This window comes from Acipenser ruthenus, chromosome 23, assembly GCF_902713425.1.
Source record: "Acipenser ruthenus chromosome 23, fAciRut3.2 maternal haplotype, whole genome shotgun sequence".
NCBI classification, from domain to species: Eukaryota; Metazoa; Chordata; class Actinopteri; order Acipenseriformes; family Acipenseridae; genus Acipenser; species Acipenser ruthenus.
The window spans coordinates 16,320,032-16,347,545 of record NC_081211.1 but is presented as its reverse complement, the minus strand read 5'-3'; the positions used below and the strand labels follow the sequence as shown (position 1 = coordinate 16,347,545).

Genomic DNA, 27,514 nt, shown 5'->3' with positions numbered 1-27,514 from the left:
GACATGCTTTTAGCCAGTAACACACTTTGACTCAGAAGACACTCCTGAGGGGAAATTACCTAGGAAGTGCAGAAGAACTGAATCCTGAGAATAAGGCATAGAAACTAAGAACTTTCTTTAACCTTAAGTACCAGCTATCATGTTCAAAAATGAAAATACATATTTGCATGATGTGTTTCTTTCAAAACTGCACTTTGAGACTTGTCGGCAATGGAAGTACAAGCAGGTAATATTTCTGGATTTGTTTTGTCAGCTACAAGCATTGTAAAACAGCCATGCAAGTCCAGTGCTTGCAGCCCCTCACCTGTGACCACGGTCCTGTTCTCCACTGCGCTGGGCACAGCTCTCGGTTGCAGGGCTGTCTGGACTCAGGACGGTCATCGTTGCAGTATTTGCTGTGGATAGATCGGTTGGTGCCGTCGTGGAGGGGCTGGATGCAGCGCACAGATCGCACCTGCTGTCCCGTCTTCCCACAAGTCTTGCTGCAAGACTCCCACTCGCCAGTGACCCAGCTGGTAAGAAAGAAACTCAGAACTTTGTAACTCCTGGATGGAAGAAAAGTTCTTCAACTGCTGCGTACCACTGGAACATTTCAAGCTAGGCAAGCTTGGTGAAGCACAAAGACATGTGGCTTGGCATTATGTGAACATACTGACTGGTGAGAATAGTCTTTCTAAAACAAAGGCAATGGGTTTGACCAAGCAAATGTTCCTCAGCAATGATTGCTACTGAAATCATGCAGCTATTACAGTATTTATAGAACCTTCCTGCAGAATATAAAAGCGAAGCATCTGCCTCCTAGCAACAGAACTTGAGGGTAAATAAACAATGAACATTTTTATAAACAATGTAGAAAACAGAAGCATGACACACAAGCAAGGTATAAAGTTGTGCTTTCTTACATGGGTTGGGAGCACTCTTGTAAGTTGCACATCCTGCGAATAGCCTTGGGCTTTTTGATCGTTTCACAGTAGCTGCGATGAACCATTTTGCCATCGGTCTTCCTGCGACACCCATACCTTGTAAACTGATAACCTGGACATTGAAATAACCTGTTAGTAGGGAGTATGATCGACTGACAGACTTCTCTCCATTATTTTAAAGCAATTTGAATACATTAGCGGCAGCTTCCCAAAGACATTTGTTACCTCGTAATATCACCTTTTTCAAATTTGTTTAACAGTGCTGATAAACTGAAAAGCAGGCACGGAGGGAAGACTCTTGTGTATACATGTATGATATGTTCTAGACAGATTGATCAATGATAAACATTTCTAAAGTGTAGTTACCTCCTCCACAGGGCTTGGAGCAGTGGGACCATTTCTTCAAAGCCCATTCATACGAAGCCAAGTCTTCTAGAACATTGTTATTGTCAAGAGTGGACAGAGAGTCTTCGTGGATCATGTATTTGTACAAGAGAGAGATTCTGGAGTCTCCATTTGGGACAATCTGTGAAGTAGAACACAATTTCAGTGCTATCAAAAAACATTTCATTTCTTTTACAGGCACTGGCAGGTGGTTTAGGGCTCCATAAGATAGGTAACCAGGGGCATCGCAAAGACAGCAGGGCAAGCTCGCAATATGCGCAACGTTGCGTTGTTACACCGGGGGCAGCAGCAGTAAGTAGAATGTTTTAAAAGTCAGGGCTCCACAGACACCTAAATTCAGGTCAGTATACTTTAAGGCAGTGGTACTCAATTTTGGCCTTTAAGATCCAGTCCAGTTCAGGTTTTTGCTCCAAGCAGGTTCTAAAATACCTACTAAGAGGCACTTAACTAATTTAGGCCCTGCAATAAAGATTAGGCCTGGAATGGATCTAGAGGGCCACTGCTTTAAAGGGCAAATTTGGCCATACCTTAGACTTGGTCAATATTGAGATATACTGGATGTTTCATCAGTCAACTGGCCTTGTTTCCAGTATCAACCAGACATGGTGCACAAACAAAAACAGATAAGCGTCTATAATACTACAATTACAATATGACAACTTGTCAAAGGTATTGTGAATGTGAGTCAGGTGCAAGGATACACACAGTGCACCAGTGTTGAGGTATGCTCTACAGCTGGCTGGTATAATATCAAACCCAAAGAACACCATGTGCATCCTGAGTGACTGCAGGCAGATAAGAGGTCTTTAAATATCGGAGTGTATGGAGTGTTTCGGGTCCTCATTAATAATCTTCACTCAACTTTTATCATACACTCCTACCTTGCTATCGATGTTTGGATTGCATTTGGCCATGATACGTCGTTGTGAGGCCCTCTGCATGTGTGTTATGTTTGTGAACCACATCCCATCTGGTCGGAACTTACCGGAAACATGTCCAGATGGCAGAGGAAAGATTTCTGAATATGGACTAATACTAAAGAGGGGGCAAAACTGCAGCTTTTTGAGATTCTTAACATTCACATTGATTTTTTTTCCACCTACACTACTAGCAATTTACCATAACCATAATCCCGTAGTTCAGCGGGCCGGTGGTCTGTATGGTCTCTTTGTCATCGTCATTGTGATACTCCCACTCCACTCCGGATTCAATGAACGATCTGGATTCAGGAAATTCACCCTCTCCGTTCAGGACAAACTTCCCTGTAGCCTGGTTCTTAACAGCTAAAAGTCAGATGATAATCTTTGTAAAATCCAGTGTTACCCAGTAATAAACGATGCAACCAGATTAAAAGCATTTAAGGATATGTCAAAACAGGGCAAGTATTTAAAAAGAAACACTCAGGTACTTTTTAAAACAGGCAGCCCCTCAGAGCTCATTTTAATAATGCAACAACTTGGTTTAAAATAATTCTCAGTGATGCAATATACTGCACAGGACTTCATGTGTATCAAGGTCTTGTCAAATGGGTTTTTTACATTTTAGATTGATACACACTGTGTTAACTCACTTGCCTTTCACCTACGAAGACAGGAGTTTAAATCTGATTCATAAAGGTTTTTTTTTTTTTTTTTAAGCCTTACCTAGAATATGCTGAGTGGTGTCTGTTTCCTGAATGAACAGGTGTCTTGCTCCAGGTGGAACTTCAAACATCTTAAGAAAGCCTTGAGTGACACGACATAAGGGGCAATTACTTTTCTGAAATAACATACCTGAATACATTTTCACAGATATATTAATTGTGATAGGCCTCATTTTCATACAATTTTGAATATTAAAACCAAAACATATGCTCTGCTTCTCATGTGAGGCCCTCTGGCTGCTGGCTGTGAACTAGGGTCATCTTGTTGGAGTCTTATCAGAGCTCATGTTGTACTGTATCTATATTTGACAGCCTTACCGTGTTTCTTGGGCACTCTGGAGAAGGTTCCCTTCACGACTTTGCAGTGGGAGTTGTCTCCTCCACAGACGCCACACTTATCCTCCTGCTTCGGGGAGCCGATCACCTTGTCACAGCCCACTTTCTGCAGAGGCCGGAACAGCGTGAGTGAAGTTAAGATTCCACTGGTCTGTTTCTAAACCAGGCACCTGCTTATTTACTATTTACAACACATTGCGTGATAACTCTTCAGACATTACATCACCAAGCAAGCCACGGTTGGCAAAGAACTGTAAATGGAATTGGACACATTGGACTATACAGTACCTGGGTTAGTGTAACAGGGTTGAGACTGGGCACAAACTGGCAACCTCACACACCACAAGGAGCGTAATCACTCTACAAAACAGCCTGGCTCTGGATCGCCAAGGTTAAAGGGTGAAAGTGTTGTGTTAAAAGCTCTATAACCACAATGCAGACGAGCCTGACTCTTTTGCATAGTGATTAAGATACTCGCTTGCGGTGTGTGGGGTTGCTGGTTCAGTTCCAGCTTCCTCCCTGTTACATTAGCCAGGTGGTTGCTGTGTACTATATTAATGGTTGTGATACACGATAAACATAACAGTATCTTTACGTGATAAATAACACTGAATAATAAATACATATAATATATGGTTGGTAGGAATAAATGCTCCACCTATATAGCCCATTAGGACCATCGTGATGCCTATTGTATTACCTTATTAAAGTTGGGGATCACTAGAAGTTTGATAAAATTAGCTGACATGTTGTTTTATGTATGATAGTCTCTATAGGAAACTATAAAAGCATGTCGCTGCCTGCATTGTTTTATTATCTTAGCTTGAAGGGCTGACAATGCTTTGCTTTGAGCTTCTCCATCTTTCTAACTTGAGCAGACTGCCACTCACCACACATTCACCTCGAACACAGATGCTGTAGGGGTCTTTATAGGAGCAGCGTGTCCCGTCGTGTGCCATCCTCTTCATGTACACTATGTCGCGTGTCTCCTTCGACTGGCAGTACAGCTGGCATCTCTCCTTGGCTGGGGGGCAGAGAGGGCAAAGATGGAATGTGAAGTTACAGTATAAACACTTTCTTACACAGAGAAACAATTAAATACTGCTCTTTGCATGAGTCAGTGGATTCATATACTTGAGCAGCAACACACTGGGTGCTTTAATACACAACATGCATTGGGAGTTTCTGTGAACAAAAACAAAGTATCCCAATGCTGCACTGCGGCAGGGCTAAGGCCCTGTACATGTGAACATGTGTAAAATGGGGTGTGTTTTGTGTATTTGTAAATAAAGTTGTATATATTTGAATTAAAGTCTGGCAGGGATGGGGTTAAAATCCCATCCCTACAAAAAGCATGTGCAGAATGTGGTCAGGCTCAAATTGGATAACTGGTTGCCAAATTGAGCGTGACCACATGCAGAAAAGAAACCACTTCCTTTGTTTGGGGGCTCAGTTAGGAATGCATGCCGGAGCAGCAGGCTGTGCTCGGGTTGTGAATTGTAAATATCATATGAGAGGAAAATGTATCGGTTAAAATGATTGGAGAGATAAAGCATGTGCAAAAATGTATGGAATGAAATATGGAAAATAATTAACCATGGGTAACCTTGTAAAAGAGACTGGTTAGTGGTCGGTTGCACTTGAATGGAGTAACAGCTAGAGCTAAATTCTATTGATAATTAGTAAGATAACAAAGATGGTATGGAGGTGACACAGACAGAGACGCCTCTAATACTGCCAGGATCATCATGGACCATTGGTGAATCAGTCTTTCTCCTGGAATTCAGGTAATCTCATCAATTGCCTATCTCTGTTAATATTAGCGACACGTTTTGTATCTAAATGATAATGATGTTCAATGTAGAATGTAATGTGGGTATTTGGAATTAATAAATCGTAAACATTGTTAACATTTTAAACATGGTCTGGTCTCATCCTTTTAGCGTAACAAAGTAGTTCATACAATTTTTACCTTAATTCACAAACTTTACACTGGCAACTCTGTGGCACCTTACAATGGGTTAAAACAATGTAAAAAGGTAATACAGCATACAGATATAAAGCCAATAGGTCGTTATCATCTGGAAATCAGTAAGTCACAGGATCTCAATATGTCTTTTGGTCTATGCTGCCTAAATCATGCTTACTTACCACCACTATAGTGTTTTTCTGCGGCCTGTCACCAGCTACCGGCTCCTGCTTTCTGTACTTACGGTCAGAGTGCTCGTAAGGCAGCCAGTGGTGCTTGGAGTTCTGGTACTCAAAGAAAGGATCCCATTGCTTGCACTGGTCCTCTCTGAAGTCTTCAAACAGTTTGAGGCATTCCTGCGTGTTACACAGCTGGAACTCGTAACTCGGGCCATAGCAGGTGCGGCCACCATTGGCAGGGCTGCAAGGAAATCAAAGGTTAGCACTGCCATTGCTCACAGGAGCGTTACATTTTATAGAAGGCTGTAAAACCATGATAAAATGGTAAACTAACAGAAATGTGTTGTTTCATAAAGATAACGTCACACACTGAAATGTGCAGCCACAGCTAAGGCTGACTTTCTTAGAAACCAGACAGTGAAGATGTGTAAAACAACAATAAATAAATCATATGTATTGTCCTTTTATTGAATGTATTCTCACTGCACTCACTGCATCTGGTACATTAATCAAGAATAACGTGCTTCCGACAGACACTGGACTGGCAAGACAACAAGCAACCTTTTGAAAGTATTGATCTGCAATATATCACTGAGCTGGTCATGGTTTCCAGCGTCTATGAAATCAGATTTAAAGAGCAGATACAGAATCAGATTTTAATAGCAGATACTCAATTTTGATTGGCTGAGGGACTTGGAGCTCTCCAACAGCAATCAGACACAGGAAGCCTGCTCACTCACAGAGGGTTATCACACTGGCGAGTTCTGAAGCGCACCCCGCTCCCACACGTTCTGGAACAGGAGCCAAACTTGCTCCAGGGTCCCCAGTTCCCATCCTGCTTCAGGATGTCGGGGGTCAGCCAGATACAGTGCCCTTTAAAACAGTGCTGAAAGAGAGGAGGCTCATGTTACTGCAGGATGAGAGAGGTGCACCCTGGCCAATACAGTGCCCATTAAAACAGCACTGAAAGCTAGGAGCCTCATGTTACTGCAGGGTGAGAGAGGTGCACCCTGGTCAATACAGTGCCCTTTAAAGCAGTGCTGAAAGAGAGGAGCCTCATGTTACTGCAGGATGAGAGAGGTGCACCCTGGTCAATACAGTGCCCTTTAAAGCAGTGCTGAAAGAGAGGAGCATCATGTTACTGCAGGATGAGAGAGGTGCACCCTGGTCAATACAGTGCCCATTAAAACAGCACTGAAAGAGAGGAGCCTCATGTTACTGCAGGGTGAGAGAGGTGCACCCTGGTCAATACAGTGCCCTTTAAAGCAGTGCTGAAAGAGAGGAGCATCATGTTACTGCAGGGTGAGAGAGGTGCACCCAGGTCAATACAGTCTACCCCTAGAGTACAAAAAAGGAAACATCCAGAAGGATCTTAAACATCACAAAAAAAGGAGAGGTCTGTAATAAAAAGCTTCAAAATGTAAGAAGTAAGTACTCTAAACCAGAAACCTACACTTTTATGGTATACGGCTGTAAACTTTTTTAAAAGCTTAATAAATTCCAGGCCACTAATTTTAAACTCACCTTCCCAGAGGCACACACTGTCCCGTCTAGAGGGGGGCCCTTCTTGGTTTTACAAAAGTACGGATTGTCTGGATGACTACACCAGAGCTGCTTACACGGATCAAATGTGCGGAACTGAAACAATAAAGAATACACCATCATCATCATCATCATCATCACCACCACCACCACCACCACCATCATCACCATCATCATCACCACCATCATCTATCATCCATCATCATTATAACTATTACTATTACTATTATTGGTAAATACATGGTAATTTTAATTTTCCTATAAACATTGGTATTTTAAATTAGGAATGATGCACACCCAACTGTTCATAATAAGGGTCCAGGGTTTCTAGTGGCATAGTGGCAAATTTTTTTAAAATAGAATTTTAAAAAAATCGTACAACAAATACAATTAATACAAATAATACAATTCATTTTAAACCTCAGAATTTTTTTGGGCAGGGGGCAGCAAAACTACATGTATTATTACTAAGAATCGGAGGAGAGAATTCACTTGGCTTTTTTGGAGGGTGGAGTCTGCTTTCTGAGGGCCATCAGCCTACATGGCCTAACATCCCACGGAGGACTAGGTCATTTCTTACAACATTTCTGCCACTTGTTTTTTAAAAATACTTGCATTATTCTACTCTTACACAAATGTATCTGTGTCCTCTTCTGATAAAACTTAATCAGCCCCATGCCCTCCATGGGATGTTAGGCAGTTTAGACTGATGCCCCTCAGAAGGCAGAGGTCTTGAGTGACGAGGAAATCATCCAACTCCACCCTCCAAAAAAGCCAAGCGAATGTTCTAATCTGTCTTGTTGTGTGTTGTGCTCCTCTACCTAGCTGTCATATAATCTTGGGTATTTACAGAACAATTCAGTACTGTATGTTATGTATTTACAGGCAAAGGGGTTGTATTGTATCTATTTAGGAGGTTTCTTGATTGGTAAAGTCATATAAACGATTTTACTGTTTTCACTGCTTTGGAAGATTCCTTCCCCTGTAGCTGTGTATAACCCACTGAAGTCCAGCAGAGTTTGCTAGGGTACAATTCCAAGCCCCTGTCCCAGCGGCCCCCTCACTCACTGCAGTGCACATCATGTATCCGATGCCAAAGTCGAAGCGGCACTGCTCGTTCATGGAGTAATGGATGCCCGGCAGCTGGGGGAGGGATGGCCAGTCGTGGTGAAAGGGGTCGTCACGGAGACAATCATAGGCACTGAAAGAGAAGCACACAAGTTATCTATTAAAGCAAAACACATATTTTTAAATGTTTTAATTGTAGATTATGTTCAAAGCCAGCAATAACAGGGAATGCAACAATAAAGGGTAGCTACTACAGCTACATACTTTTATAACACATACTGTATTTTACATCGGTATATATACCAAGTCAGGCCTGCTTACAGTTTGCAATTGAAAAAGAAACACATATCGCAAACGTGGGGTGACCATGAAAGTGACTATCTCAAAGCAAGACCAGCAAACAGGTATAATAACTGAGCGATGGTGTTGCACTGCAAACCATTCCAGTCCTAGTTAATAAATGAGGGTGGATGCTACAGAGTAAAGTGCTTAATGAAGGGTGGATGCTGCTCAGTAAAGTGCTTAATGGCACCGCCAGGGTTTTGATTGAATCCAGGTCCAGGACAAAGATGGTGACTCACTGCAGGTATCGGATGAGCTCCTGCTGGCTGCAGCGAGACCAGTGGAAGCGATGGAAAGCTGCCTGGACCAGGGGAGCCATGATGCTGCCCATGCGCACCTCGTCCCCGCAGCGGTTCCCCTGCCCGTCGTGCTCCATGCCCAGCCTGACAAGAAGACACTATGTTAAAGGTGTTACAGACTCACGCCTTCAGCAGTCCTACACTGGGCAAGTCATGCAACAATTCCAAACATGGGTATTGCTATATAGTCAATCGACCAGGAGATGACAGATAGTCCAATATGCTTTCGATTGACATGTGTTACATGTGAACAGAGGCTTAACTTTGGGAATGAAAGTGGCATCTTCAGCCCACTTTTTGACTGGAAGGTGGGCGGCAGTAAGTGGGGCCATTCAAATTGGGTAGGAAAACGGGTAAAATAGATGTAGCTGGGCTTTTTTGTTAAAAGCATTGGTTATTACAACTTATGACTTGTATGTAATGTACTGGAATCACAGTATTTTTTAAGTGTTGTTGTGGGCTTTATCAATCACAGTGCTTGATGCAGCTTCTATTAAAAGGTTCTGGAAGGTACTTACACATGGCCTGTTTCGTGAGCCACGACGAACGCAGAGGAGAAGCCGTCCTCGTGGTTCAGAGTGCAGCTCCGGACAGGGTGGCACATGCCAGTCACGGGGGCGTAGCCTGGGCACACACAGGGAGGGCACGCAGAGCAACAACACATACATGCAACACAGAGAGCAAACTGAGATGGCTTACTGAGTCTCCGTTAGTTTGATGTGGTCTCAACTGTCAGTATCCCTGACAAGTCATTTTATCATATAGTATATGTCTTTTACAGTAATACTGTTGCTTTTTTAAATGGTTGGAGAAAAAAGCCTACAATTAAAATATTACAGCAGAAATGTGTTTGTTTAGATATTAGAATTAAGGACATATTAGGGTGAATTATATGGTGTGTTTACAAAGTAATTAACACAATTTGGAGTACAGAGCACCCATCACACTTTTTTTAGTATTAATATTTCAAATTAAGGTTCCTTGGTATTGAAACGCAAACACCTCAAAAGTTCATAACATTGTTGTTGTTCTTGTATAAACAGTATTTAATATGTGCAATATCAGTTTTGAATTGTTAAAATAAGCCAAGAAAAATGTTAGGTTATTATCATATCCCTAGTTCCCTGAAATAGAAAGCCGCCCTTAACACTCTAGTTCCATAATCAGGGTTTTGAGGATCCACGACATTGTCTGTAGACACTAGTGAAGGTATGGGGAGTAGCCCACACTGCTACATTGCAAATGTCCTTGACAGATGCACCCTGGAATAAGGCCCACGAAGTTGCCATGTCCCTGGTGGAATGGGCAGTGAGCTTTTCTGGAGGAGGCAAGTTGCCCAGCTCATAGGCAGTCCTGACTGTGTCCACTTGGACAGCCACTGCTTAGACAGGGCTAGACAAAAAATAGGATGGACTGCCTTCAACTTTTTGTCCTGTCAGCGTAGTACGTGAGGGCCCATACTGGGCAGAGCGTATGGAGCTGCCGCTCTGTCAGACTGGAAGGGAGGTGGATGGAAAGCCTCAAATTCCACAGACTGGTTGACATGGAATGCTGAGATTGTCTTCGGCAAAAAGGCAGGATTGGTACGGAGAGTAACCTTTGTCCTGGCTTCTGTAAAAATTAAGCAGACTTTCGCTATGGAGAATGCCTGCCTTTCACGCACCTGCTTTGCAAAGGTGAAAGCAAGCAAGATAAGCGATAAGAATTTCAGATCAGCTGAATCCATGGGCTCAAATGGAGGCTTCATAAGTGCATTATGCACCATGTTTAGCCTCCAGCAAGAAACAATGTCCTTCATAGGTTGTCAAAGCCGCCAAGACCCTTTAAAAAATTGTCCCACCAGGAAGTGAGCTCCTCAGGAGACCGAGTCAATTTTGATATGGCAAGCTGAAATAGCTGCCAGATAGACCTTTAACATGGAGGCGCAGGGGACTCTTCTTGACAGGAGGGCCACAGCCTAGTTTGTCATCCTGGGTAAATGTACTCTCTGTAGTCAGAGGAGGTTCTCATGTGCCCAGCGCAAAAGCTTGCAGGCCACACGATGGAGACTGGGCGACCTGAGGCCACCCTGGTGGTCGATGTAGGCCACCACTGTTGTGTTGTCTGTACGGACAAGCACATGTCTCCCTCAAACCTCCTGCAAAAAATTCTGCAAGGCCAGGTAAACTGCCTGCAGCTCTAAAACATTGATGTGTTGACCCTGCAAAGGGGGGTTCCACACACCTTGCGCCCCCCTGCCATTCCACACAGCGCCCCGGCTGGACGCATCCATGGTGATGACCTCTCTTCTGGTGACTGCCAATCGCTATGGCGAGACGTAGATGGGCAGGCTGTTTCCACAAAGAGAGTGCCTTTAGACAGTGATGAGACACTGTCAATAGGCGGTTGCAGTTCAGCGTTGGCTGAGAAACCGTGCTGTTGAACCAGGCCTACAGAAGGCTCTGCGATCAGCTTTGGTATCTTATTCAGGTTTTCGGGTCTTTAGGAGGCAAATACCCATACGGTAATGGTTACATTTCTTGAACATTTCTTGGTTTCGTACTTGAACAGGAACTAAATGTCTGCGCTGCTGTCTGGAAACTGGTGCAGATAAAGAGCTTTCATTTCCCTTAGCTAGTGCCAGAGTTGGGAACCACTGTTCTGTAGTAATATATTGTCCCCTCTTGTTGATATAGTGTCATCCTTATACAATCCCTTGTCAGATCCCAGATCCCCCATGGGGACAATATGTTCCCCTATACCCCTCAATTCCAGTCAATATTTATATCATATATTACTATAGAACAGGGGTTCCCAACCCTGGTCCTAGCTAAGGGAAACTAATTTAGGACTTGATAGGTCAGGAAGGCCTGGACTAGAACAGACCAGTGATGGGAAGCACTGCTATAGAATATATGTTGCTACTGAAAAACCTTCTTTGCTGTGTTGACTCCAGAGTTCTGTGTACAATACCTTGCATGCCGGAGGGCCCGAACTCCTGCCTGGTGAGGAATATGGCGTGGTCGTGGTACTCTGCGTGCCCGGCATCCGGCTTCTGCTGTAAGTAGGCCCAGCGGCACACATTCTCCAGGCTCTGGGAGGGGTTTCCAACTTCAATCAAACTCATCGACTGAAACGAAAGACAGGGACACTTCTTAGTGATGAGTTTTGGTTAATTACATGATTTAAAAACGGTGTTCCTCGCTCTTAAACCATTTAAAATAAATCCAGGCCAAACTGGTGGGTCAAAACTGGGTCCTTTCTACACATTTCCATTCCTACATGTAGATCTCTGACACCACAGCAAGCTCAGCCTGTCAAACAGCTCGGTAAGCCCTGAAGCAGCTTAATGCTGGTAGTCAAGGCTTTAGTGGGTAGCAGACAGCCATAATATGTGCTAGGTTGATTAAATTCCAGGCCTTTGGGAGATATGGAAGATATTCAGTACTGCTAAAAAGAAAGTATTAGTGAACATCCTATGGTTAAGTCTTTAACGTTATGGATACAATATGAAAGAAGGACTGTGGAAACTACAGTTCAGAAAACACTGAACACAAGCAGAAGCATACAGCACCAAGAAGTGTTGGGAGATCTAGAACAAATATTCAGTGCTGTGCTGAGTGAATATTTGTTATACCTAAACTCATTTTAGAACCTATCTTGCTTTTATTAAAATCTAACGATAGAATGACCACGCTGCTAAGCAGATGCAGAGCTGAATCTAAGGAAAGTAATTCTCTGAAATTCTTTTCTGTATGCTGTACTTGTTATATAAACAGACAACTCCAAAGACTGAGTGAGCATTTCAAGTGAGCACAGCCATAAACAACTAATTCCACCCTTTCAGTGGCTCTTGGGTTGTTGTGATTTTCTCAATTTCTTATAGTACTCAATGAACATTCATGATTAAGGCTACAATTTTGGCACAGTCATATTTAGAACTACATTTCCCATCATCCTCCTGCTCACTGGTAAATCCATCTCAGTTACATAAGTGAGCAGAAGGGTGATGGGAAATGTAGTTCTGCGAGGTCAATGCGGGTACTTGTGAAGCCATCTTGAGGCAGGGAATGCAATTTAAAAGTTTAAAAAAGTGGTCAATATGTAAAAAAAAAAAATTAAAACAATACACGCTCCATACGTAAACATGTAAAAACAGTAGCAACACATGGGAACATGTAACACAATAAAATAAAAAAGGTCCTCGTGTACCCTTTAACTTGTATTCTTTTTATTGTCATCTAATCAAAAATATATTATGTACAAAAAGCCAAAAAAAAAATAGATCAGCTATTACCAGTTAAACATGTTATATACGTACTGTAGTGTCGCGTGTAAAATGAAAACAGGCCACAGAGGCTGTAGTTTCATGCTCGAATTCAGCGGTTTATTAGCACAGGACAAATACAAAATAAAAGACCACTGTCCGCCGTGGACCAAGCCAAAGCAAACCAAAATAATCAAAACCTATTTCCCTGTGCTAAATCCCAGTCTCTCGCTCTTTCACTCACTGCTTGGTTTCGTCTTCTTCTCTCACAACTCGCTCCCCAACATGCACTCCTATTTATCTATTGACGTTAAACCGCGTTCTCCATCCGCCTTCACCAATCTCCTGCCAGCATTCTGGGGTTGCAAATGCATGTCCAGGATTGGTGAACCTGGACAGACTCGCAAGCAACACTCCCACTCCTGCATTGTGTACATTATGTACTCCACGTGAAGTGCTAAACTATACTTTTCTTTTATTCTAACTATACCCTCTATACCCATACCCATACCCATACCCATACCCATACCCATACCCATACCCATACCCATACCCATACCCATACCCATACCCATACCCATACCCATACCCATACCCTCACCCTCACCGAGAACACAGGCCTGCTTTTATGCCATGTGGCTGAGGGTTAATTGATAGGCAATTACCCAATTATGCATCAGCCACATTCCAGGCAAGGACTCGTTAAGGCAAGATACCTTTTTCTGCCAACCAACACTTACACCCGTGCATACACACACACTTTTTCTCTCTCCATTCCCCCACCTTGCCACAATATAGAATGGACAATAAAAAGATAAGTTCAATAAAATAACATAAATAAAAGAAAATTAAACACATTAAAAGTAAACAATCTTCAATTTCCCTTGTCTCAGGTACATTCTCGATATGTTTATAACTCAGCACTGCTATGCTGTACACCCAGAAAATGTAATACGTTTACTTGTACTCTCCACCAGAATCAACCAATTTGTGAACTTTAATGCAGATTCCCCTTAGAGCCCCTGTCAAAATATTCAGTGCTTTCAAAATCAAAGCACTAGGTGGTGCTCCAGCCTTGCAAGACACAGTGTATGCCAGCACAGACAATGTGCTGTGAAACTCAGAGAACAGGTCTGTTGTCATTATGTACAGTGCTTGCAATGAGTGGCAGATTACTTTAATGCAGCGATCATAATTAAGACTCTTGGGTCCGAGGCATGTAATGGAAAAGATGTGTGTGGAGTCAAATAAAAACTGTAGAAACAATGTAAAGGTGCAACAGGTCTTCCACAGCTAATTAGAAACCAGTTGGCTGAGAGTGTCATTGTCAAATTAATTTCCACTGATCGACAGAGAGCCCAGAGGTGACTGCTTCAGGCAGTATTCTTCACAGTGCTTAGAAACGTTCTAGTCTGTTCAACTGAGCCGTCTGCGGTGGTTGGGGATTGTTCAGTAATTAAAGTCTCAGATGTGGCACGATCCTCATTTCTCTTAATTTAATTCATAAAGGGTATTTGTTTTCAGTGTATTGGCTCTCCAGGGCTGCTAGGAGTCACAATAAGGAATCACCGGTTCTGCTGCACGGTGTGCTCTGTGCACTCTGCTTTACCACAGAGCAGACCTGCTATAGTCCAGTAGATGTACACGCTCCCCCAGTAGGGTTAGCTGGGACACAGTCTGACACTGCACTGCTATTCTGTGAGCTGACTGAACACCCTTTCCTAATAGCTGTATTGTACTGTGAAGATTTCCAGCAAATACCTACAGTATAAAGCTTAGAAGAATTGGCACTTTGGTTCTAACGGCTCACTCATTCAGAGGTTTTCTTTCTTAATTCTTGATATGATTGACTAACTGTTGAGAAATTCTTCATTATTTTGGAGTGGGGGGTATTTTTTTAATATGTGCTGCAGCTTTTGTGAAACTCTGAGGTGCCTGCCCTTCTAAAAGTTTGCCACAGTAAATTTGCACAGTAATTCTGCAGTTTTCCCCATGGTTATACTATGCATTTACCATTGTTGACCGTGGTTTACCCTCTCTGGGCTTTACCATGCTTTCACTATGGTTTATTATACTTTTGCTGTGCTTTTACTATGGGAAACGTTGGGTTTTACCACTGCCAAAGACACACATGATTTTAAGAATAAAAAATCCAATGCAATTAAGGAGCATATTGGGGTGCTAGGATTGAAAATTAGTTTGAATCCCACCTTGATAGTATTAAACAAATGGGACACCACATCTACAAGATTCTTCTTGTTCAGTATTAGCAACCATGTGTATGATATGCAGTCATATATTACTGAAATGAAGGTAATAAAGCATTCTCAAACTTACCTTCCCATAACCCAGCATGATGATGCGCACCAGAACCACATTCACATGGGCACCCAAGGAATCATCATGATAAATCTCATTGACCTGAAGAAACAGGAGAGAGTAAAATGCTTGTTATCAGAGTACACAGAGTGGCATCAAATGAACAACTTCAATCTTCTATAATTAAAGTTCAGCTAATTTATTCTGGGTTCAACTGTAGATAGAAACATTAGGGCTCTTTTAAATGTAAGAAAACAGTCAAGACAAAATTACAGCAACAACTCAATCCAGTAAATATAACCGTTTCTGCTATAAATGGGCAGCAGTGTGGAGTAATGGTTAGGGCTCTGGACTCTTGACAGGAGGGTCGTGGGTTCAATCCCAGATGGGGGACACTGCTGCTGTACCCTTGAGCAAGGTACTTTACCTAAATTGCTCCAGTAAAAACCTAACTGTATAAATGGGTAATTGTATGTAAAGAATAATGTGAAATAATGTATAATGTGGTATCTTGTAACAATTGTAAGTCGCCCTGGGTAAGGGCGTCTGCTAAGAAATAAATAATTAATAATTCCTGAGTGCTGGCTACTGTCTTTGCCCAAATAAACCTTCAGCAATTGTGCATTATTAAAACCTGCCCTGACTAAAACCACAGTCTTACATAGCCACCAATTGCCAAATACCTCATTTTATTTCATACCCAATTCCATTTGAATTCCTGACACTTTTTATAAAGTGATCTCCAATTAGGATTCTGCCAGCAGTTCTCAAACATTAAAATCACAGCCTTTACTCCATCACTTCCTGTTTGTGTTGGATCTGAATCTCCTGCTTTATTCCATCACTTCCTGTTTGTGTTGGATCTGCACCTCCTGCTTTATTCCATCACTTCCTGTTTGTGTTGGATCTGCACCTCCTGCTTTACTCCATCACTTCCTGTTTGGGTTGTATCTGCCTCTCCCCGCATTAGATTACAGGTGCAGGGCATTTGGATTATTTTTCACTTTCCCAGACTAGCAAATCCTTCAGAATGAAGAGACCTAATATAACCTGAAATACTGTACGATTCAAACTCGTCACATGAGACAGGGCCCAGGTGCTTCCTGCAAAGCGTTCAAATTCCAAGCTAGCTTCTAAACTGTAAAAAGACTTTGGCTGCTTGTGACTCTAATGTGTGATTCATGTGAGGGGCCACTCCATTTACATACAGTAATATTCCGCCAGGCTATTCAGAGGTAGGGCTGCCACCTGGCCTCATAATTCCGGAACACTGCGAGACAGAACAGGACTTGCCTTTAAACTGAAGGAAATCAGCACATGAATTGAGTGCTGAACCTTTGCTGAATTGATTCTGTTGATTAATTATCTCGAGGCAGCATGACAATACAATGATAGCTTTGAACAAATTAAATAAATAAATAAGTACCATCATCAATATTTATTTTATTAATAGTTTTAAAAATATATATTTGAAAGTATTTGTTTATAGTTTCTAATAGTATATCACCGCTCAAATCATTAATACTGACCAGCTGTTCACTATTCCTGACACCAGACAGTGTGAACACCTGATCAGTGTTATTATTTAATTGGGAGATTCAGTGTAAATTAGGGCTATATATTACTAATTAACAGGATATAAATTGCAACTTTTAAATATTGAGAACTGAAATACTAATTTTACAAAATAAAAAAGTATCTTGAATAAACCTAAACACATGTTTATTCAAGATGCTTTTTTATTTTGTAAGATTTGTATTATCACAATGATTCGGAAAATTAAGAAGCAGTACAAATTAAGCAAGTGTTTAGCACTCAATTTGCGTGTTTATTTTTTTCAGTTTAAGGGCATCTTAAAAACCCCGTCCCGTCCCATCCCAAAGTGTTCCGGAATTATGGGGCCAAATGGTAACCCTATTCTGGGGCACACAAAGTCATAGACCATCAAGCCATTTTACAATTAGTAAGAATGTGTGGCGTTCAAATTGAATTAAAATAAAACATATAACACACACATTTTTATTCTAGCCTTTTATTCTGGTTTTACAGAATGATTGAGGCAGGCAATAAAAAGCTACAAAGTAAGAAAATAATTTCTTAGAACACACAGATATGAACATATTTCCACTGAGAGAAAAGCACCCCTTGTCTATGTTTGCCTGTGGTTCATAAAGAACTATCAGGTTACCAAGCAGCCCTAATTGACACTTAGAGGGGAAATGGAACAAAAGGGTTTTACAAGAACGCAGCCAGCATGCGAGAGAATAACGCGTCTCAGGTAGATGTGAATGCTTGGGTTTCTGAAAACATAAAGAAACACTCTTTCAACTACGTGACTGAAGAAGATCTGATCATGTGATGCTGTAACTAAGATACCTACTGCAGCTGCCAGTCATCACAGACCTTGAATCTATCATAAAAATGCAGCAACTGCCCAAGAGCCTACAGGGGGCTCAGAAGTGAAGACAACATTGACCAGGTAAGTTGGTTATTTCATTTGAATTCATTTCATTTTGAACAAATCAGGTGCTTGAGATATTGATGTAGATAACAGAGACAATGGCAGTGGCTACAGTCAGACATTGAGGTTCCCCTCAGCTCTGTTACAGAGAGAGTGCTTACAACAGTAATATTGCTGTTTTCCTATGGTTTTCCCTTAATTATATAGTATCCATTTACCATAGTTTGCCCTGTTTTTGTTTTACCATACCTGTTTGGGATTTACAATGCTTTTACTGTGCTTTATAACACTTTGATATGCTTTTACTATGGAAAACATTTATAAGGGAGGACAACTCATTCGTGACCTGGACACCCCCTCAGTCCTGGGACTTTCTCAAGCAAAGACTGACAATTGTTCTGAATTCTTTGGGGGTTTTCAGAGGAGGAGTAACCCTACAGGGGTGAAGTTAAGACCACCCAAATCACACTTCAGTTGAATTCACCCTGGCCTCCAGAGAAAAAGGCAAGAGAAACTAAAAGGTGTGATAACCAAAGTATTCAAATTAATCTTATTAGCATTAGTAACATTATCACCACCCTCCATTCTGCTTTGTTTAAATGGGGGAACTGGAATTAGACACAGCTACACATGATTCTATAGTTCATTAAATATTGGATTTGTTTGATGGTAAAATGGGAGAAATTGATTTGCTGCAAGATTAAAGTTGTCCTGCAATTTTAATGAGGGACTGGTTTAGAATAAAATAAGGTGCACTGAAAGATCAGCACAGAGCGCAAGTCAGACTGAAATTGAAGATCCAACTTTTCATTTAAAGCCTATTGCATTTCATGTATGCTGCCACCAGTTGCTAAGCAACCAACAACTTCAGTAGAAAGCCCCAGATGAAACAGCCACAGTTCTGAGACACATCCATCTGTGCAGAACCACCAGCAAGGCTGCAGTGGAGAAGTCCAGCAATGTGTAAATTAAGTTCTGTAATGTGACTGGCGCGATGTCAGGAATACTCTACAGGGTTAGGGAAGCTTGAGAAGATTATGTATCACTCTACTAAGACCCCACTTCGAATACTGTGCTCAGCTTTAGTCACCTCACTACAAAATAGTGATCATTTGAACTACGTCTTTATAAAAACACCTCTGTTATCCTATCATGCTGTGCTCTTCTGCCCTTGTTGCACATATCTCTAGTATTAACAGTGCAGTTTGTACAATATATATTGAATAGTGCCTGTGTAGTAATTCTTTCTTGGGGTGTCTTGACTGGGAATGTCATATAAACAGCTTTACAGTAAGTTGGTTATCCAAACAAATATTTCTTCTCAATTAGTTTGGATAATAGAGGTTTCACTGTATTGCATTTTAGAAAGTACTGCATGGGGGGACCAAAGGCTAACTTCCTTGTACAGACTTGCAGAGCTGGAGACTGTTTAGAAACTGCACTCAGAATGAAAACTAAACCATAAGGGTTCAAATGAAAAGAGCATGGGAGCTGATTAAGAGAAGATTTACAACCTAACTCTAGAGCACAAGACCATTTGGACTCAACATAATGAGAATACATTATGCAGCTCTTGCCCTGCAGTGCATTGGGTTGCAAGCAATTACAGCTCTCTCCACACTGCAATGAGCTTACATATTAATTAGAAAAAAATGAAAAGAGCCTCTCCCTGCTACACAGCATGGATCACCAGTAGAATCTCCCCACTGCCCCATCGTCCATCTAGCAGCTCCCTGTCCAAAAGTCAGCAGGCTCCCAATGGTGTGCAGTTGGAGAAATGATCAGGATTCCCTTCATGTTTCTCACAAAGGAGAGAACAACATTCACATTTCACCTGGTAATTTAACATTCCACTCCAGAGATTTAGAAATGCCATTTGTTTCCTGTTTGACGAGTTGAACACTGAGAAGTTCAGCTGGACGTTTAGCTCTGAGCTGCAAACTCAATACTCAGAATGCTTGTTTTTTGTTTGTGTTAATCAAGCTGTGCACAATACATATATTCCTTTGTAGCTTAGCCAATCAAGAGACCTACATTAGCAATACGTTGAAAAACATCGTTTTGGTATGCTGAGTTAGCCGCTGAAGTGGATCAGCGTGGGTGGAGAGTCTGGATTTATCCAGTAGAGGTGGGTTGTCAGGGATTCATCGCACATTCCATGACCTGGCTTCTCAGAGGTACTGAATTCAGTGGACAGAAATTGCAGCATATGGTGAAGGCTCTATCCCAGGAGGCAGAGAGAAGTAGCAACTGGCTCTGGTTGAGGAGGAAAGAGGCCGATAGGAGACCTCAAAAGTGAGGTGATGGAGGAAGTTAACATCAATGAAAAGGAATGGATGGCTAAGGTAAGTAAACTGGTCTGGGTTGGGTTGCGAATGGAGGGGAGTGGTGCTGGGGCGCCAGCATCACTGTCGAGCCTTCCTGGGGTGTCGTCGGCTGGTCGACGAAACACCAAAGACGGGAGGTGCCCACCTGATGACCCCTGCGAAGTGCCCCACCCAGCCCTTTCCAATTTGATTCAATTCAATGTTATCATATTATTATTATTATTATTATTATTATTGTTATTATTATTATTATTATTATTATTATTATTTATTTCTTAGCAGGCGCCCTTATCCAGAGCGACTTACAATTGTTACAAGATATCACATTATTTTTACATACAATTATATTATTTTTTACACATTATTTTTACATACAATTACCCATTTATACAGTTGGGTTTTTATTGGAGCAATCTAGTTAAAGTACCTTGCTCAAGGGTACAGCAGCAGTGACCCCCACCTGGGATTAAACCCACGACCCTCCGGGTCAAGAGTCCAGAGCCCTAACCACTATTCCACACTGCTGCCCATATATCAGTGCTTGATTCAACATACAAAAACAAAATGACAAATCTTGTTGAAAGTAAATACCTTCTTTTATTTGAAAAGTTACAAAAATAAGAGTAGATTTGTCACAAAGACGGCCAGAGTGGGTGGCGTCAGACCAGACAGGAATTCAAAACAAAGACAGTGGTTGATGATGAGCTGAGTGCAATGGCTGCACTCAGCGTTTATTAACAAATAAAAGGGTTGAAAACAGCACAAAACACGGGACACGGCACTATACGCCAAAGTAAAAAGACAAACAAAACGCACTAAACACAAACGGTGCTCGGAGACAAACAAACACGGTGAGTACACACACTTATCTTCACTTTTACGATCTTTAACTTAACTTAACTCTCCTCTCTCTCTCTCTCTCTCTCCCGTTCTCCTCTTCCGAACACCTAACCACGACTGAGTGACACTGTGCATCTATATATACTGTTGTGCTGGGATTCAATTACTAATTAATTACTCACTTGAATCCCAGCACGTGAATTCATTACGTGCAACCCCGTGCCACACATTATACACATTTTATCTGCACGTGAAGTGATGTGCCATCCTCGTGCCTAAATATAATTATACACTTTAAACACACGTGAAACACAGACCCGTTTATATCCCGTGTACCAATCTATACACCAACATTAACATACGCACGCATATATACAACACAGAACACACAAATGCACACAGGGGCGGGGCACTTTGCCACAAGATTGTATTAGATTGTAGTAATTCATTTTCAATGTATAATCAACGATTATCCGAAGTATGTTCAAGACAAATTAACCATATATTGTAATTAAGATTCTAAATATATTCAGCATTCATGTAATTCATCAAGATTAATATTACTTCATGTTCAATTTAAACAGAATTAATCATATAATCGATTTATGCACCATAGAAATTCATAAGTTGTTTCGCTACTAATTCTTACATGAAAAGAAAGTTGAAAGAGTCTCGCAATGAAGAATTACTGTATATAGCTTTCTCCTCATGGTTAAAAAGTGTTTCAGTTTAGAAACCTGTCTTCAGTTTGTAGTCTTCTTCAGTTAAAGGATTTCTGAAAAAAAACAAGATGGCTTTTTCTTCAGGACTCCATGTCCCACAATGGAGCAGGAAGCGCCAATTCGAGTAGATTTAAAAACCACTTGGGAATTAAGTAACTTCATTTATTTTAGCATACTTTTAGATTTAGTAGCAACAACGTATTTTTATTCATTGTTTGAATTCAGATCTTTTCTTCAAGAAGTCATTTTCTTGTTGGCCAGCAGCTGCGTTTTAGTTTTCATTCCTTGAAGTTAGCATGTTGAGAGCTGTTGTTGAGTCTTCAGCGATTCAGTCCAATTGTACACACATAGATGTTTCTGTGTGGCTTTTCCAAGAGTAGTATTGTCTTTTGATTTGTTTGAGAGAGAGATCGATTTTCCATGCTGCAAGCATTTTTCTAACATTGCAAATGCGCAGGACATGGTCAAGGTTATCGAATCACAGAAGAGTTCTCATTAGAATATTTCTCATTATTATTTCAATGATTGGCTATTTTGATTGTCAGCAAGATTACATCATAAGTTCACTCCCATCTTCATTTGAACAAAAGGGTCATAAAGGTCATTTTTACTTGATAATCACATTTATATTTTCCTGATGTGATTTCACACAATGCAGTACCAAAATAAATCATATAAGTCCCATAGTTATCATTCTAATGAATTAATTAGATGAATTAGTCGTCAGTGGAATAAATTATGTTTACATAAACCTACACAGCAGGGGATTTAGCTTACCAAATGGCATTCTTTGGTATGAGATGAGTTTGTCAAAATCTATTTTAGAAATACAGTCAATGGTATATTTTCATTTAAGCAAATATAAACTGTAAATTTTATATCACATCATAGCAACAGAGCAGATTCCATCAGTGATCCGAGTGAGCAGAGAAAGTCACACTCTGAGCCGCTCAGTTACTTAACGCATCCTGTTAAGCGGCTGAGGTTGGTGGCTATCACCGTTTTGAATTGACTGAACTCTATTCAGTGCTAGGGTGGGTTATTCTAATATCCTTTTTTTATTTTTTTGTGGAGTATCTCTCCGTTTGGCCAATGTGTGCTTAAATTATTTGAATGAGTTCAGTTTCAGGCCCTGTATAACTGATGAGGCCCTGCAGGTCAGGGGAGGCAGGAGGCCATTAGGGATTGATTAATAATGCAGCGAACATTAACAACAAGCTATCCTCGCACTGAAACGACCCCCTACTTCCGGCTTTACACACACACACACACACACACACACTGACAGGGTAGGAAAGGGAGCCATCAAGTTCAGTGAGGATTTCTGGAAGCACCACATTCAAATTAAAGTCTGTCTTCACTGGACAGGAAGGCACTTGCTTCTGTAAATGTAATAATGACAGCTATACGTGACATTATCATCACCTGCCTGACATTTCATTTGAAAAATGCGTGTTTCACCCAGCTTTGAGAAAACAGAAATAAACAATCCTTCACCTTTCTCAGTTTCTATTTGAGTTCAGGGAAGATTATTTCTTTTTAAGTTCAAGTGCAAAATGTAACCATTACCACATGGGTGAGTGTACCAAAGCCGTCGCAATAGCAATTTTGCAGAATGACTGGAATGCTACAAGGCTAAGCCGAGAGGCTGCCCTGTGCGTTACCATACGGAACCCCAGTAACAGTAGCTAGGGCAAAAAAATGAGGGAGAAACTCACCTCTATGCCTGTGTTGTAAGAGTTGACTGGTTGGAGGCAGGACCTTGTACAAATTAAGCAGAATTTTGCATTGGACAATGCATGCATCTCACTCACCCGCTTCACGGTGATAGCAAGCAAGAAAGCCGCTTTGAGTGATAAATATTTCAGTTCAGCTGAATGCATGGGCTCAAATGGAGGCTTCATGAGTGCATCAAGCACCGCGTTTAGCCTCCAGTGAGAAACAATGCCCTTCATAACTTGGCTTGTTGGGACAGGAGTGGTAAATTAGGCGCCTGGAACAAAGCGGCAATTGAAGCCTCCACCGGCGGCTGTCCCAACAAACCAAGGGTGTCCATCGACCGGGGAACAGCAGGAGCTGTAGCCGAATGACCCCAGGACATATATTCCTGGTGAACTGGGGGGACACGGGAGAGATGGTAGGCTCATCCTCAAAGATGGACTACCTTGTTTTGCCTTCTGTAGGCTAGGGCACTTGCAAGACTGCAGTTGCCCTCTTGATCAGCGGTAGAAGCTCTGCCAACAGGGAGAGCTTAACTGCCGTGGAAGTACTGTCAGATTCCACGTCCTCCAACGGGAACTGTTCGCCCACCTCCTCAGAGGCGGCGGCGCCGAACATTCTCGCAGTAATTCCGCAGAACCGTTAATTGGTGGGAAACAGCTGCCCAGAGCTTTTCCAGTTGCTCTGAGTCCGCTGATCGCTTGGGACGGTGACTTTTCTTCTTTTGCCAATTGATTTTACCCCATTTTTCTCCCAATTTGAAATGTCCAATTGTATTTTAGGCTCAGCTCACAACCCCTGTGCTGACTCAGGAGTGCCGTCAGCTGACCACTTCTTTTCACTCTGCAGGCCCGCCATGCAGCCAACCCAGCGCTACAGCGTCGGAGGACAACGTAGCTCTGGGCAGCTTACAGGCAAGCCCGCAGGCGCCTGGCCAGTCTACAGGGGTCGCTGGTGCACGGTGAGCCAAGGACACCCTGGCCGACCTAAGCCCTCCCCCACCCCGGTTGGCGCGCGGCCAATTGTGTGCCGCTCCCTGGGAGTTCCCATCCACAGTTGGCAGTGGAATAGCCTGGATTCGAACCGGTGGCCTACACGCTATAGGGCACATCCTGCACTCCACGCGGAGCGCCAAAAAAAAGTTTCTCCACAAAAAACAGTAATTAAGCAATTACAGTTAATAATATAAATGTCTCATATTTTTTAAAAGAGAAAATAAATTAATTCCAGCTGGAGCTATGCAGCCTGGGGGGAGAGCACAAAGTCAGCCGACTTATGTCGTTGGATCCCTGGGAAGGAGCGACCCAAGCCGCTGGCTTCACGCAGGGCACAAGGCCACAGGCTGTAGTGCACAATATATGCAAAATTAGAATACTGACACAGCGTACGAATATCGCTTAATATTAAGTACTTATCTGAACCAGGCTCTCCGGTCAGGTCAGTCTTGAAAGGAAACATGGCGCTGAGATCTGTGAGTGCAGTGCAGGCCATGCTTCACAGGCTCTGCGAGCAGCTTTGATATATCTTATTCAGGTTTCGGGTCTTCAGAGGTAAGTACCCACAACTTAATTGTTATATTTCATACTTGAAATGGAACTGCACGCAAATACTGCTTTCATCAACAGCTTCAACAATTACATTACGTACGTTATTTTATTGTAAGTTATTAAGAAAAGATAGATATTGAAAAAATGTATACTATAACTAAGGCCTGTAGTTTTGTACGACTTGTCTGCTTACCTGTAATTTAGTCCTCCAGCCACAAAATGTAGACTCAACATAAATAAAGTAATACACAAAAAGTAATAATTAAATACAATAAAAAAAAATCACCTCATTACTTTATTTTCACCATTTAGTGAATCTCTTTTCTACAAAGTACACATTATAATCTATTAGATACTTCTGATGGCTACTGGCATTTAACTATAACTTTCTTTAAATATACATCCCTACAAATAGGTGTAGATAGATTGTTGTTATGTATTTCAAATGATTCACAAGTATACATATTTGTAGGTATCTGAATTTGAATCATTTGGTAAAAACCTTACATACTGACTCACTGTTTACCAGTTTTTAGTGTCCCTTTGTAGTGCAACACTGTACACGCAGATCATTTTAAAATGTGAAATGCAATTTAAACTGTGAGTTAAATTTCCAAAAGCAACCAGATTTAGATGTTTTGATGAGGATCTAAATGCTGCGCTTGATTCAGCACTATCGATCACAGGAAACGTCACATGAATCAAATTATCAAGCAAATCAATTTGTCTTTGTACTTCTAGGCCGGGTTCTGCTTTAAGAGGAGTGTTGGATTGTTTTGGGGATGCAAAAATAAAGCAATAGCCACTTCATTCTGAAATGTACAAGGCACACACTGGCTTTGATTATTATTATTAGAAAGCATTTCATCAGGACAGATCTACAGCATCTCAATGCCCTGTCCTGTTTGTATACAGTTTGTATTGTTGCAAACAACAAAGAAAGCACATCTGATAATGTTGCTGATGCTAATAAGAGATAAGAAAAGGGATTTGAAAGGCTTGGGTAGAACTCTTTTAATCGTAATAAGGACGATGAAGGCCCCTGCAATATTCATACAGAATCCCTCTAATGCACGCAATTTGCTCTCAACCGCTAGAGACAAATTCGGAAGGACACATCTGATCGCAAACTTAGTAGCCTTCTAGCTCTCTCATGTGACAGGTCTGAGTGCTGAGTATGCAAATCGACAGAGGAGTTTAATGCATGCACACCAGCAGTTATCTTAAGTCTTCTAGTTCAAAGGGATCAAAAGGTGTGTTCTTGTTGCATGCCTCAGACAGCATCCAATATTTATAAGCCCGGCAAGCAGCCTGAAGCACTTCCCTCACCGGAGGAAGGACTTGACATGTCCTAGACCTCAAGGGAGCATCAAAAAGTTCACAAACTTACACAGAAGTGAATATGAAAAATGAGGCATATTGAAGTGCTACCCAAGGGTTTAAAATCCATTCTCTTCCCTCTTATTAACATTACAGGTCCCCCTTTGTCTGGTGTTAAATATCTTTTGGCTCTTTTTTTTTTTTTTTTTTTTTTTTTACAATATTTCAGGATGTCTACATATTTAATAAAAGTTAAAAGTAGCTGTTGCTGCTTCCTGGTACTCTACCTTATCACTTCCTGTGGAATACTGTTAAGTACATAATTGTCACTTTCACAAATTACGTCCATTGAAGGCATGAAAAAAGACTTCTAGTCAAAACGTTTGTCTTTGAACTTTCTTTAGTATGTATACATTTAGTACTAGTCATGGATAATATATCAGTTTCAATTCAGGCAATGTTACCTACAGTACAGTACAGGGAATGATTAGCAAAGTACAATACAAAAGAAACCAAAAGGTGCAGATCTTTAGTGATTACACATTGGAGGGACACAACTAACCGCCTCCTTCATCATGAGAGATTCATCATGTTCTTGATATTTTCTGTTTGATAGAATACAAAGATCTAGCTGAAACTCTGCAGCAGTAATTCTTCATAGTCAGTTTGTTATAGGCTTGTAATGAAATCACCAGCAGGTACTTGTGGGTTTAAACAGACCAGTTCACACTACACATATACTACTCTACTGCCAGGGTTAAGGAATGTTAATTGAGACAAATTGCTCCAGAAAGAAAAACTGCAGACTTGATTAAACTCATAATCCCACAGCTGCTTCTTGTCTGCTTTTGAAGTCTTCCAGAAGAAAAATGTTATTGCTCCCACTCTTTCACTTCACTTCGCGGGGTGCCTTGCTCAGAATCACTGCTTACAGTACCTTCTATAAACAGCTCACTGAAGGATAAGTCTCTGGATATTCATCAGGGCACTGATAACTCAATTCTAGCAACCTTTTGTTCTGATTCACCTTCTTAAATGAATTGTAGCTAACACAAGAATTCTATAAATCTTACCCATTTTTCACTTCGATTAGCAACATAATGTTATAGCAAACATGTATGCTCATATTAAAATAGACATCTGGTAGAATAATCCAAGGTCATTTCATACCAGCAGTGTCTTCTGGTTCAAAGAATATTACTGAGCATGTCAGTGACTAGGAGAATCAGCTGACTTCTTAGTGGCAGGAGTTAACCCAAACCATTACTTTAAGAGCAGCACAGAAACCAGGACCAGAGGAAACAGTTG

General features: G+C 41.4%; 1 protein-coding gene across 1 annotated transcript in view; it reads right to left on the bottom strand.

Annotated features, from left to right (window-relative positions):
- Window positions 1–27,514, bottom strand: part of LOC117413282 (A disintegrin and metalloproteinase with thrombospondin motifs 2) — a 195,061-nt gene that overhangs the window by 6,204 nt on the left and 161,343 nt on the right. Inside the window, exons 5-19 of the mRNA XM_058996696.1 lie at window positions 15,289–15,372; window positions 11,658–11,814; window positions 9,224–9,329; window positions 8,646–8,789; window positions 8,065–8,197; window positions 6,979–7,092; window positions 6,195–6,340; window positions 5,520–5,695; window positions 4,197–4,330; window positions 3,289–3,412; window positions 2,972–3,052; window positions 2,448–2,611; window positions 1,290–1,449; window positions 903–1,035; window positions 305–512 (exon numbers count right to left, since the gene is read on the bottom strand). Coding sequence (XP_058852679.1) covers window positions 305–512; window positions 903–1,035; window positions 1,290–1,449; window positions 2,448–2,611; window positions 2,972–3,052; window positions 3,289–3,412; window positions 4,197–4,330; window positions 5,520–5,695; window positions 6,195–6,340; window positions 6,979–7,092; window positions 8,065–8,197; window positions 8,646–8,789; window positions 9,224–9,329; window positions 11,658–11,814; window positions 15,289–15,372 — 2,064 coding nt within the window. The remainder of the gene's footprint in view (window positions 1–304; window positions 513–902; window positions 1,036–1,289; window positions 1,450–2,447; window positions 2,612–2,971; window positions 3,053–3,288; window positions 3,413–4,196; window positions 4,331–5,519; window positions 5,696–6,194; window positions 6,341–6,978; window positions 7,093–8,064; window positions 8,198–8,645; window positions 8,790–9,223; window positions 9,330–11,657; window positions 11,815–15,288; window positions 15,373–27,514) is intronic.